This window comes from Pseudonaja textilis, chromosome 5 (assembly GCF_049901715.1).
Source record: "Pseudonaja textilis isolate UNSWEBS1 chromosome 5, rPseTex1.2, whole genome shotgun sequence".
In the NCBI taxonomy this organism is placed as follows: Eukaryota; Metazoa; Chordata; class Lepidosauria; order Squamata; family Elapidae; genus Pseudonaja; species Pseudonaja textilis.
In genome coordinates this window covers 10556881-10571196 of record NC_141994.1, presented here as the reverse complement: position 1 = coordinate 10571196, position 14316 = coordinate 10556881, and the positions used below count along the sequence as shown (strand labels likewise).

General features: G+C 37.6%; 1 protein-coding gene across 6 annotated transcripts in view; it reads right to left on the bottom strand.

Annotated features, from left to right (window-relative positions):
* Positions 1-1165: 1165 nt before the first annotated feature.
* HDAC10 (histone deacetylase 10) overlaps positions 1166-14316 on the bottom strand; it is a 31377-nt gene continuing 18226 nt past the window's right edge. For 5 of the 6 annotated variants that reach the window (XM_087934126.1, XM_087934124.1, XM_087934125.1 and 2 more), the window contains 8 exons: positions 13794-14073; positions 12520-12607; positions 9391-9476; positions 7159-7212; positions 6805-6886; positions 5542-5727; positions 2694-2853; positions 1166-2534 (listed from right to left, as the gene is read on the bottom strand). In XM_087934126.1, the coding sequence (XP_087790252.1) occupies positions 2509-2534; positions 2694-2853; positions 5542-5727; positions 6805-6886; positions 7159-7212; positions 9391-9476; positions 12520-12607; positions 13794-14073 (962 nt within the window). In that variant the 3' untranslated portion in view covers positions 1166-2508. Of the gene's footprint in view, positions 2535-2693; positions 2854-3891; positions 4007-5541; positions 5728-6804; positions 6887-7158; positions 7213-9390; positions 9477-12519; positions 12608-13793; positions 14074-14316 lie in introns of those variants that run through there. The other variant, XR_015743759.1, reaches the window with a different exon arrangement.

Sequence of the window (14316 nt, the reverse complement as noted above, 5' to 3'; positions counted from 1 at the left end):
CAAGATGAGACCTGGCTTTTTTATACATATATAAAATCTAATCTAAGTATTAGCAAGCATTGTCATATTATATTATATTATATTATATTATATTATATTATATTATATTATATTATATTATATTATATTAATTATATTATATTATATACTATACTATACTATACTATACTATTATTATGATGCTTGTAATACTTAGATTAGATTGGCCTGTATCAGAGGTGGTATTCGGCAGGTTCTGACCCGTTCTGGAGAAACCGGTAGGGGAAATTTTGAGTAGTTTGGAGAACCGGCAAATACCACCTCTGACTGGACATTTTAGTTATCCTTCCCCTGCCACAACCACCAAGCCACACCCACAGAACTGGTAGTAAAAAAAAATTGAATCCCACCACTGGGGGCCTGTATCTTTGGTTAATTTAAACATTCGTGCAAATCTAAAACTGGGTTAGTGTGTATATCTTGTTCTTGGTTCAGGTTGGGATTGGGTGAATACAACCTGTGGTTTTGTGCAGCATAGTAGATAATCCTGAATTAATTCAGTATAATTTCATGTACAAATTATGTTCCAGCTTCATTACAACTAGCTGATGGCCCTAGAATCAGATTTACTTTTATTCAGTTCACAGCACATCTGCTACGTCTTTATAGCAATTTTTTTTTTTTTACAAAAATTGAGTACAAGTCCAGGTACTGTAATTGCATGAACACATATATGCAGTATGTGTTATATTCTTGGAAACAATATAGAAGCTTTCTCCGGGAATGTTTTTTGACCTCCTAGCTCAAACTGCAATAACAGGACTCTGTGATGTCAGGCTGGCCACATGATCATGGAAATGTCTTTGGACAGTGTTGACTCAATGGCCTTGAAACAGAGATGAGCACCGTCCCCTGCAATCGGCAACTATGGTATTAGCGGAATAAAACCTGCAGGGACTCCTTTCCTCCTTTAGTCCAACCTGCAGTTTCTACAAATACAACCAGTGCCAATCCTATTTAACTTTCAATTCCAGACTACGGTACATCAGTCAGATGCCATGACCTGCTGAGCTGTATAAGAAAACAGATTCCCCCCCTCCCCCGCACACACTTATGGCTTCTTGCCCCAATTATTTGTCATTGATGAAATATTTAAAACTTCACTAACATCCCAAAGGTATTAATAATCTTTTTTTAAAAAGAATTTTATTAATTTTCAATAAACAAACATGCACATACAAAACACAAAACACAAAACTTCTTTTTGGAAGGCGGCTTAGTCCCGGGTTACATCTTTTTGTGCAGACATAAATTCAAATTCATGCTCACTTTTATATACCATTTCATATCTTATTTACCATTCTACATTTTCTATATAGTTTCTCCCCTCTTTTCACTCTCTTAATTCTATTTTATTTATTTCATCTCAATTTAAATCATTATGCTTATATCTTTTGTCTGTTCTGTTTCAATTATCTATTATCTTTTCTCATTGACACAAAATTTCTCGTGTAATCACTGATTGAAGTATGACGCCTTTATATCTTTCCCCTAAATATTATTTAGGGTATTAATAATCTTAAGGATCAAACTTTAAAGTTATTTCTTACACATGGAAGATAATAAGTTTGTAATTAAGTTTATTTAACATTGCTAAAATCATACATGAGAAATAGGCTTTAATCATTAAGTTGACAAATGATTCAGATTTAATTTATAAACATACATTGCTTACAGAAATGAACTCCAATTTGTGATCCCTGTATCTTCTTTTCCTTGACTTGAGCTGAAGATACTAACCTCCTTTTCCATATTAAAAGTGGAGCTGTACAGGGCTAATTGGCTGCTCCATGTGTCTGCCTACCTAGAGCAGGGCCCCACTGTATATCACAACTCCTTGTTTGTCCTAAGACTTTGCAAAGACTAAAAGGACACAACAAGCCAAATAACAGAATAACAAAGTAGCAGAGTTGGAAGGGACCTTGGAGGTCTTCTAGTCCAACCCCCTACTCAAGCAGAAGACCCTATATCCGTGATGGCGAACCTATGGCACGCGTGCCAGAAGTGGCATGCAGAGCCATCTCTGCCAGCCCGCAAGCCATCACCCCAGCTTAGTTTCACTGTGCATCCGCGCGCAGCTGATTTTTGGATTTTTATTTTTCATTTTGTTAGATAGTTCAAATCTGTCAAGATCAATCTGGATCTTGAGCGTATTTTCTAGCGTTGTGTCATCTGCAAATTTGATGAGTTTCCCTTCTATTCACACATTCATACAGTATTCATGCAATATTCATACATTTATACAGTACATATAAAATATCTATATATTTTTACTATATAAAATTTTTAAAAGTCTTTATAGCAAAGCCAACAGCATTTCTGAAGTTAACAGGCTGGAAGATAGTTTTCAATATAAAATATATATATAAAATTCAGTTCAGAAATATTTTGTGCCCTTTTATTCATAAAGCATATGTTGTTCTGATCTTTTGTTTTGTTTTCATGTGGAAGAGATTGTTGAAATCAAGATTACTTTTCATCTTTGAAGTTCTTTGCTACACAAAACAAAAAGACAAAGTAGTCAGATTTTGTAACCAAAACACATCTTTTTCCTCTTGAGAATCTCTAACCTCAAGTAATTCAAAGCTCGGCAGTAAGATATTTAAATGTAATAAAGATTTACATTTTGTTTTCATTCATCTCTGATTGGTTACCTGCACACTGAAGCAATTTCCATTCCTGTTGAAATTGCACTCTTAATTCTTTTATCACTTCCACATTCTCCTGTAAATCTGGTGCAAAGTTCTCAAAGTTGGGTATAAAGTCACCTGTTAAGATGTTGGCTATATCTTGCATTATTTTTTCTTCAGTATCCTTTAAAAATAAAGTAAAACACTTGCATAAATGTGTACAGATCTCCAAAAAAGAAAAAAAGAAACAGAAACATTTTATTGCTTGCAGAGTTATTTCTGAGAATTTATACTCTATTGAATGACTGTGTTTGAATCACTTTATTAAGCCATAATACGGCTTGCTTGGTTTTGGTTTAATGAATTGTATAACTAGACCTCTATGGTTGGTAAACCTTGGTTTATAGCTTGGCGTGTTCTGCAAACCCAAACAAATTGGATTTATTTGGTAAGACACAACTAAACACGCCATGTGACCCCTGTCAGAGTCTGAATCCAAGGAGGAAGATGAACAACTAACAGGAAGTGGGAGTGTGGCTCCAGTTGGCTGTGGAGGAAGCTGGGGAAGGGCAAAGTCCAGCTGAGCAGAGCAGGGGAGAGATAGAACAAGGGAGGGGGGAGTTCAGAGGAAAACCTAGGCCCACCCCTTCTTCATCCTAGGGCACACAGGGAGGAACAGAGAAGGGAGCAACGTGGGTTGCATGGCTTATGGGGGAGGAAAGGGCCCTGATTTCCTTCATTAGCCACACCTAGGAATGAAAGTTTAAAAGAACTGAATGTTGACTGCAGCAGTTGCTGGGAGCAAACATGACTTAATCCTGTGTTGTCTTTGCCTATCTGTGTCAAGCATCCAGAAAGTATCCATGATAGCAATCACTCTGAGATGTTATCTCTCCAATTGATTTATTAGGAACAGATCTGGCATGTCAAAAGCAATTTCCCAAGTGAAAGTTTTTTCGCGTGTTACACAGAATCCACCATCTCTCCTCCCTTCTCTCCTCCCACTTCTACACTTCATAAATCAATTAACTGCAACTGGAAATTCTTAATACGACATACAGAATAACCTTGAACTTTTCAACTCCTCTAACTCTCTTTAAAAAAAATGTGGCAGCTGAATTTCAAAGCTGACAATCTGTGTTCCTGACATCTTCCCAAACGTGTGAGTTTTGCTGTGCCTTCATGTCTGGAATTCTTGCTCCTGCCCTGCCAAACTAATTACCTCATTTTGCATTGATTGGATTTATAGTTACAGTTTATGTTGACCATGTTTTGGATTTAATTCTCTGCAGTCAAAGGCTGTTCCTGGGAGAGTTTTTCTCCAACCAGAAGGTAACCTGGACATTGGGGGCAAAGTTGGTGTTAATAAAGGGACTCTTATTGATTATCTGATTGTGTTGCCTTTGTGCCAGCCCCAGGTCATCACACCATGCTTAGTGTAATGTGGGAATATATCCAATAAGGAGTCAGTTATCTTTAATACAATAAATCAGGCTTCCTCAACTGTGAGGTGGAACTCCCAAGAAATCTCTCAGCCATTTGTGAGGTGGGAATCCTTACATAAGTGTCTGTCTGTATTGTCCCAAAGGCAACTGGACTTTGTTTCTTTTTCCTTGAAAATGTTTGTTTTGTTATCCAAGAAACTGCTTCTCTTCTTCTGAAGAAGCTTCCTAGATGAGAAGTGAGCAGTTTGTATGCATACCTGGAATCAGGTTAGAGCAGCGGTGTCAAACTCAAGGCCCAGGGGCCAAATCCGGCCCGCAGAGTGCTTAGATTTGGCCCATGGAGCCAACAAAAACGAGCTCAGGAGGGCCGCACATGGCCCTCCAAGGCCCCATTTTTGGCCGCGACAGTCTCCTGCAGCCCTTCCTGCAGCGAAAATGGACTTCGCTGGCAAAGGATTGCAAGAGGCTGTCGCAGCTAACAGCGGAGCTCAGGAGCCTGTTTTTACTGGCAGAGCACTTGGGCTGCCACAGATGCCGACATGAGTGATGTCAGGCTGGCCACTCCCACCTTGGCCACGCCCACCCCAGCCCCTGAGGTCAAGCACAACCCTGATGCAGCCCTCAATGAAATAAGAGTTTGACACCCCTGGGCTAGAGCAATGGAACAGAAGCACCAGCAAAATCTTGCTCTCAGCCTTTTTTCCCTTCCTTATCTAGACATGATAGCTATAAGTTTTCCCAAAGTGGAATGGATTTTGACAACGATGTCCTGACAAAATTTGCTCTGAGTTTTGTTCCTTGCTTTGCCTGCATCAACTCGGTCTCACAATGGAAACTTGTGATGTTATAAAGTTTGAGAACCCTTGGTGATAAATATATTAAAATTGAGTGATTAATAGGAAGCTTCATATTTCTTTCTTGTTAAATTCTAACGACAATGAAATTATTCATTGTATTTGGGAGAGGTGTTGTTTCACATATGTTCATTTATTATTTTAGAGATGTCATGATTCTGCAGAGTTAAAGAATCCCTGCAGTAATTGTTATGCATGTTTGATTTGTTTGACTCATTTAGATTTTCCTAGAATCCAGGCACAGGAGCATAGATAAACAGAGAAGCAAAGCTGAGCAATTTTTCAGGTTGAATTTCAAAAAGGTGCTTTGGCAGACAGACACAAAATATTGTCCGAACCATTTTAAAGACAACACGTCTTTTCTTTGAATTTTCAGTTGCCTTTCACTCCCTTTTAGAACCAAAATTGAAATGCTACAGCACCTTACTAGATTCTTCATGTATTTGCTTCAGGAAAACAAGAGAATCGGAAACATTACACAGTTCTAGAAGGAATTAATCACACATTTCCCGTGGATCCTTTATTCTGAAAAATTAAACTATTTTGTTGTAAAACCATTGATGTACTCCTTACCTGAATTACAGTGAGAATCTGAGATTCTGCTAATCCTTGCAGTAAGCTAATAAGCAAGGAAATTCTATTTTTGCCAAGGTTCTGGTTTGGTCCAATAATTACAATGGTTAAATTAGGCTGATAGCTGTACGCAACTGGAAGAATAAATCCAAAGGTAGCAGAAAAGAAGTTGTTGGTTTTAGGATCCTCCCAAAAGTAAACAAAAAAATAAAATATTTTAGTTTTATTTAGTAATAAATGTTAGCATATTAAAATTATCTAAAACTACATTTCTTAATTTCTCAATATAGAAACTATATTTACATATTACTTGCGTAAGGGGATAAAAAACGGAGAGATCAATAGGGCCATAACAACATGCAGTTCTTTCCAGCCCAATAATTAAGTATATGAATGGTCAGAAACTTGATGTTTACTCTTATCTATGTGGGGTGAGGTATGGTAGGAAGCTGTTCACCTTCTGCTGACTGTGACTTCACCACAAGAGGTGTTTTGGAGTTTTTTGACGGGAGGGGGTTAGCTTCTCGCTGGAATTTAGACACTGGAGGCTTCCTACATTCAAATTATGTGCATTCATACCGTAAATAAACTCAAAATTTTGCTGCTGAAATTTGGCCATTTTGCTGCTGAACTTCATTAATAAAATCTTGGGTGTTGGGTCACCCACCTCCAGTCTGAATGAACAAACATTTGTTGTTCTTGGAATCCAGAGTGATCAAACAAGTAACTCTTTTCATTGTGATGATTAATATAATCAGATATCCTTGATTCAAACGTCCATACAAAATATGTGGAAGTCAGTGGTTGAAAAAAAAACCATCTATCTAATTTTACAATTGTGCTTTTTCTCAATCCTCAGTCCTTTAGCACAATCTTTAACCCTTTAACCCTTTAAATTCATGCAGGGAAGACAAGGGTTAAAGATTGTGCTAAAGTTTCAACGTTTGTAAAAATGTTGTGTCAATTTCTTCCATCATAGCGGTTCTTCAGTTTATCCCAAATATATTGATTTGCTACAAGACTGATTGATTGGTTGTTAAATTTATAGCCCACACAACTCTAGATGATTCTAGGTAGCAAACTGTACATTTCCAGCAGGAACAATTCTCAGTTGGACCACAATATTCAAATATTTGCATGTCATCCACACTCAAAACTCAATGAAAATTGCAGAATATATAGTTCAACTCAAAATTCATGCCCTTGCATTCTCACTGAATCATACTTGGGTCATTAAAAAAGACCATAAAATGCCACACTTACTTCTTTCCAATTGAGAGAGATATTGTGTTTGGTATTAACTTGTTCAGAATGTTTAGCACAAATATTGATTAAGAGGACTTTGCTGTAAAATATTAAAGAAAATAGGTTCTATAAATATTATCTCTATAAAATAGTTGCCACCCTGATAGTAATACAATGAAGCAAGTCTGGGAAATATACAAGCTGTAAAGAAATATAATCAAATACATGTTTTAGATGTAACATTATTCTAATAAATAAAATAGATTCAAAGTTTCATATTTTTCTTACGAAGCCCCACCGACCTCAGTAGGATTTCATTTTCAGAACCAACTGCACAAATTTAAATAAACTGGTTGAAATACTGAGACTTACTCATCATCCAACTCAATTTTCATGTCCATGTCACCAACAAATACACACAGGACTCTGCAAAACAGAATATTTCAAGATCTGTTATATGTGTGTGTGTGTGATTATTTATTTATATCTACTGTTATTTTTTATAAATAGCTCAAGATGGTAAATTTACCAAATACATCTTTCTTTTTCTTGCATTAACAACCATAGGAGGTATATTGGGCTAGAGAGACTGACTGGCCTAAGGTGTGACTAGAATAGCCTGGTGCCTTAACCAGTGGAAAACACTTTGTGATAAATAGCTTAGTCTATGTAAGGTAATCTGATAATGGACTACATTAAAAAACTGGCATAGCTGACAGTCCAACAAAATTAACCATGTATAGCCAGCTACCATTATAATTGCAGTACAAATAACAAACCCTGAACATTCAGTGAAGGAACTGCTAATCTAAACCTAAATTAAAGAGCTCTTTTATAAATACGTATGTATAATTCTGACAGTATGCTAGCTACAAAAAACAATTTAAGGATTATAGCATCTATGGCAAAAGTTTCCTAGTCTATAAATTAATATTATGCATCAGGAGCCTCGGTGGAGCAGTGGTTAGAGTGCAGTACTGCGGACTACTTCTGCTAACTGCCAGCTGACTGCAATTTGGCAGATCAAATCTCACCAGGCTCAAGGTTGACTCAGCCTTCCAAGGTCAGTAAAATGAGGACCCAGATTGGTGGGGGCAATAGGCTGACTACACACTTAGAGAGGGCTGAAAAGCACTGTAAAGTGGCATATAAGTCTAAGTGCTATTGCTATTATGAACAATGGACATGCAGTCTAATTTATTTCTATAAAAGTAATGCATTCTGTATTCATTCAGTAGCAGCAAACCTCTGCTTTTTACCATATCCCATCCATCCCCTAGATATACTTTTTTAGTCCCTTTCTATCTCCAACAACTATGTAGTGCTTTGCATCTTTGTTATATACATTCACGGTATTCTTAAAATGGATCAAGTTTTTGCAGTACACAGTGCAATTCTGACTAAACTACCCAGAAATAAACCCCACTGTGTTAAATGGAATTTATTCATATAGAAATGAGTTCTGTTCACTTGGTATATGGAGTATTCAAAATAGTCCAGGTTAGAACAGATTCACTGCTTTTCAAAATCTGTCAAGAATTTTCCCACGTCCCTAAATAGTAGGCTAATGTTAAGAACTGAAAGCATTAGCAAAAAAGGCACAATATATAAAGTTGTGCACACTTTGAAAAGGCGTTGATAAAAAAAGAATATTTATAGCTCTGCCGGGTCCTTGATACACTCCAACTTTGGTGGTTTTCTTGCACATGTTTCACTGCCAAACCAGCTAACATCTATTTGGCAATGAAAAGTCTGCAAGAAAAACTGCTAAGTTCAGAGAACACCAAGGACCCCATTGAAAAAAATTAAAGTTAGTGTGATTCCTAAAAACATTCATATTTCTTTTCGGCATCAGGCAGATGGTTAAAAAAAATCAACTATTTCAATGAATAGTAGAGAAGTGTTGCCTTTATGTGACATTCAAAGCGCCTATGTCTTTGAATCATTTTTTGAATAATAGTTACGTTGTCCTTTAAATACACAACTGTGCAAGAAAGTATTAGGTACAACGTTCTTATACTGTTGTGGTTCACCGGCAGCAGGTGCAGACGGCTGAGGTCTCGGAGAGCGAGGACTCAGGTGAGGGGCCTGTGTGTGATGCAGGGATGGGGCCAGGACCATCAGGGAGTGGAGTGCTGCCTTCGGAGATTGTGGAGGCTGGCAGCACTGATGCAGAGAACCCTGAGGAGCCTGTGCTCAGTGCATGTGCACGCAGGGCTGCTCGCAGGAAAGAGCAGCTGCAGCAGCACGAGTAAGACTGCAAGGTAATGGCCCCTCCCTTAAGAGATAAAAGCCAGCTGAGAAACCAGAGTTCTTTGCAGGAAGCAAAGAAGTTTTTGCATTTCAAGCCTTGTAGAAGTTTGGACTATCTTGGTTTGTGTTGGAAGACTTTTTGTTTGGAACATTTCTTGGCAACTTAATCTAGTGCTTTTGGCATCCTTGCACAACCTTGGCAAGGCTTGTTATTATCAGATACAATTAGTTTTAATAGCCTTTTAACCGTGAATTAACGGAATTCGCAGAGAAACATTAAGAGGTTTTGCTTTTATCTCTCTTTGGTGTTTGTTGACTTGGAACAAGGTTTGGGTCAGAACATATACCTACTTTTGTACCTTCAGGTTTCTACAATGTGCTAGTGCAATGGCAGAAGAAAGTGAAGGCGTAGATGAAATTGCAAGCCCATTGATCACCTAAATAACATGATAATAATTAAAATGTTACTATTTTATTTAATATTGCTTACAGTCAAGACTATATAGCTGTATTTCCTTATATGCATACATTCATTGCATATGCATGTCTAGATTGGTATAGTTATAAGAACAAATAAAGTCTCTGCAAATATTGAAAAATTTATATCAAAACCAAATATTTGAACATTTAAAAGCCTATAGGTTAACAAGTCTGGATAATGTTCCTATTCTGCCACAAAAGGAATAACTTGACCATTATTACATCTAGAGAAGGATTTGAAGGGCTACCAGCAAATACCAGTGTCTGATGACATATTTTCCCTTAATTAAAGTGTCAGTTAAATCTTAGTAATGCACCAAATAGGAATGTATAGCCTATTTACAGGATTCGTTCGTGTTCTGATTTCAATCAACCAATATTAAGAAAACGTTTTGATATGGGACAAATAGAAAGAAACTTAGGCTTCTCCAAGTATAAATGGAAGGAGTCCAATTCTAAAAAGCATGTTGCTAGCACAAAGAAATTTGATTAACTAATTAGCTAAAGACTAATAATTTGGCAGCACCTCTCTGCTATTCATTTGGGCATATCAACTGTACAAAGAGAATTATTGTCATTTAATTTACAAAAGTATTCAGACTGACTTAGGTGGCTTGAAGTTGTTTTCTACTCAGTAACTTTTATCCTAGCAAAGATTATGCATGAATAAATGGTCTGATTTGGCATGGAGACTGATTGCATCCTATCTGGGCCTCTTCAAACTCTTACGTGATTTTATACAGGCATGTATACAAGTTTTACAGTCACAGGTATACAGTATATGGAAGGTAGAGGGAAATAATGAAATATATATCATGATGCCACAGTTATTACTTAGATTGTTTCATCCTGCCTTTACTGTTTTTATAAAATAAATCAAGGCAGTGAATACACTTAATACTCCCTTCTCCTATTTTCCAACACCAATTTTTGTCCAACCTGTGAGGTGAATTGGACTAAGAGAACAAGACTGACCCAAAGTCATCCAGCCGGCTCTGTGACTTATATCTCACACTGGAACTTAAGTACAAAAGCCAAGATTTCCATTGTTGTTTGTCATTGGTGATTACCTGAGGGCATCTACCGACATCAAGCAAGCTTTTTGCCAGCTCTAGCAAAAATGCATAATATTTATGCATAAATGTGACTTACTGGTTTCAGAAAAATTATTCACATCTCTTTAACCCAAGTTAGTCTTCGCTCTACCCAGTTGACAGGTTTACTAATTGAAATGCATCGTTGTTACTAGCATTAGCATTTACATTGCAGCACAATGCCCAAGATGGGAATATATGCAGCTTTTTACCTTAGCAGTAAGTGAGAAATTATACAGCAATTAGTGTAATGAGATAATAATGCATTGTTCTAGGAGAATATAAAGAGTTAACCATCCATATAATAATTGGGTAGGTAAGCATGCAGATGGAACTTGTGTGATGTATCTCTTTAAAGAGAATGAATTTATGTCCTAATTGCTTGAGAGATATAACCTGATATCCCCCAACCTACATCTAAGATGCTAGGCTAATCAGGAAAATGACCAAACAAGAAAATAGTTTTTTTTTATTTTGGAACAAAAAAGAAAAAGCAACTGGACTGTTTTTTTTTTTTTTTGAGGAAAAGCGAGACGTTTTCCTTCCTATCCTGAAAGCTTCATCAGTTGTATTGGATGCTGTGGGAGAGGAAGGACAATTATTGACAGTTGAGATTAGTTGGTGGGAGGAAGAATGAGAGGTTCTGACAGGATGGTGGTGGTGTGATGGAAAGATTGTGTTTTCTTTGCAGTCAACTGGTCTAAACAGTCTCTGACAGCATGTCCGGGTTCTGACTATTGCCCTACTTCAATCATGAGCCTCGAGCCAAGCTTCAAAAGAATCCAAAATATTTATTAGGAGCAACATGTCCGACACTAACCTCTATGAAGCCAACTCTGAGACATGTAATTTACTATCATTTATGACACACACCCCCCCGGTGTGTCATAAATCAGATTCTCCAATGAAACACGTTCAAGGGCTGGGTGTCATCCATCACACTCTCCAATGAAGGATTTTCGTGGGCAAAAGATCCAGTAGCCTAGGCTACAATCTCCACAAGATAAGCGTGGAATTCGCTTCTGGCCTTCATCTGCCACACTACTCCCTCAGGCCTTTCCCCCCCCCACCCCACCCCCTTTTTTCTTATGGCAACTCAGAAAGAGGCATAGGAATGATTTACGAGTTGACACAGCAAGCACTTCACAAATGCATGGAACAACATAGGAGAAATAACCCATAAGGACAATATTCAGCAGTCTACTTGCATTTTGAAAGATAAGGGTCATTTTTTTGAAGACAGCAAAGTCCACATTTTGGATAGAGAGGACTATTGGTTTGAAAGAGAAGTAAAAGCGGCCATTTATGTTAACCTTGAGCAGCCGTCTTTCAACAGAGGAGGAGGGATAAGATACCACCTATCCCCAATTTACACTGCAGTCCTTTTTGGCTGTTCCAAGAAGATTCCACACCTCTGATTCAGGTGACCCTGAGGTGACAGAGAAAACCCCAAGAAACTACAACAGCTTTCAGAAAGTGTTAAGGCTAGTTGATTACAAAAAAACCAGAATCTTTCCATTCCCCTCCCCCGATCCATCCTGTCAGAATCTATCATTCCCTCTCCCACCAACTAATTTCAACTGTCAATAACTGTCCTTCCATCTCCACAGCATTCAATACAACTGGTGAAGTTTCCAGGATAGGAAGTGAAATGTCTTGTTTTTCCTCAAAAAAATCAGTTCAGTTGCTTTTTTTTTTCCAAAATAAAAACCACTTTTATTACAGCTGTGACCTGGATAGCTGAGAATTTTCAGACAAAAAAGGAAGGGCATAGCTTCAATTAAAGTAAAACTTCCCTTTAGGGATGGCTGTGAGATTTTAAAATATGTTTAGTTCTCCTCAAAACCAACTAGAAGAAAATATGTCATAGCGAATCAATCCAGTTTTGCCAGATGATTAACATTACCTCGTTTTTAATGATTTTGTTAAGGACAGCCAGCATGTTCAAGAGTGACTTTAGAGCTTCTTCTTTCATATTTTTCACATCAAATGCACTGTGAAATACAGATATTTGAATGATGGTTATACACCAGAACATATGGAACAGTTGTACTGCTTCAACAATATGCTGAGCTTTGAATTTATGACTTCATAGTAGACATATAAAAGTTACCCAGATTATAAATTACTCTATGCTGTACACTAAAAATGATGTCACTATTACTCAGGAGGAATGTTAACTGCAACATTAATTAACCCATAGCAATTCCTTCTTGCAACATAGAGACGACTTTTGAATTCTGGGGTAAGCAGAGTATCATTGTGGGGCAGGGTGGGTTTTTTTTTTTAATATGGGGAAATTTTAAATGTTATAAGACACCTGGAAACACCACTGTGTGAGTTTGGCAGCCTTATAATTTTGCAAAATAAATAAATAATCACAGACCATTTCTATTTGACCTTCTACAGGTAATCTTAGATAATAAGGGTTGGAAGGGATCTTGTAGGTCATCTAGTCCAACCCCCTGCCCAAGCAGGGGATTGGACTATTTCTGACAGACGGGAGTCCAATCTCTTCTTGAAAGTCTCAAGTGATGGTGCTCCCACAACTTCCGAGGGCAACTTCTGTTCCATTGGTTGATTGTTCTCACTGTCAGAAAGTTTCTCTTTATTTCTAGGTTAAATCTCTCCTTGGTTTAGTTTCCATCCATTGATTTATGACCACAATTTGGCCCAAAATTTATGTTGCTGAGTGAAACATTTGTTAAGTAAGTTTTGCTTCATTTTACAGTCTTTCCTCCCAGAGTTGTTCAGTGAATCATGGCAGATATTAAGTTAATTACACTGTTGTTAAGTGAACCTTGCCTTCCCCATTGGTTTTCCTTGTCAGAAGGTCACAAAAGTGGATTACATGACCCCCAGACTCTGTTACTGTCATAAATATGAACCAATTGTCAAGCATCAGAATTTTGATCACATGACCATAGGGAAGCTGCAAATGTCATAAGTGTGAAAAATGGTCGTAGCTCACTTTTTTCAGTGCCATTGTAACTTTGAACGTCACCAAATGAACTGTTGTAAGTAGAGGAGTACCTGTACTTTACACAGACAAGATTTTTTTGCTATCTATCCTTTTAAACTGGAGAGGCTAAACATTCTTTTTTCATGGAAAGCTGAACACTAAATATTTGGCTGTATCATGATACACCTTCTTTTGAGCTGGTGAACGGTAGGACTAACCTGATAGTAGTTTCAAACTCTTTCATATCCAGCCCCTTTGGAATGTGAACAGTTGGTGGGAGCAGGTGTAGGCCACTCTCGTCAACAGCGGCCGCTGTTTTAATAGGAGGTTTCAAAGACAAAATGCTTTTCATATGCGTCTCCAAAAACCTATCTGTTTCGATGACTTCATTGACGTCCCCAACTTCTTGAGGACTCAGGAGCTCCACATTGGTCTGTGTAACCTCAGCGTCCTCTGCTTGACAGGATACAGTACTGAGATCTTGCACTGGAGTTACATCTGGGAACAACAACAGAACACAGCCTGTCTCTACAGTGAAGACAAACTATTCATGTTTTCCTCAAGCCAGTGGCTTCCAGATCTGTTGGGATTACAACTCTCAAAATTCTAGCCAACTTATGGAAAGTTGTTTATGCTAGTTATACTTGGGGTTTGACTACTGCAACATTTTCAAAACTCAGAACCTATTTCTGGGGGGGAGGGAAAGCATTTAGCTCAGAAAGTATTCATTTAGTTCAACAT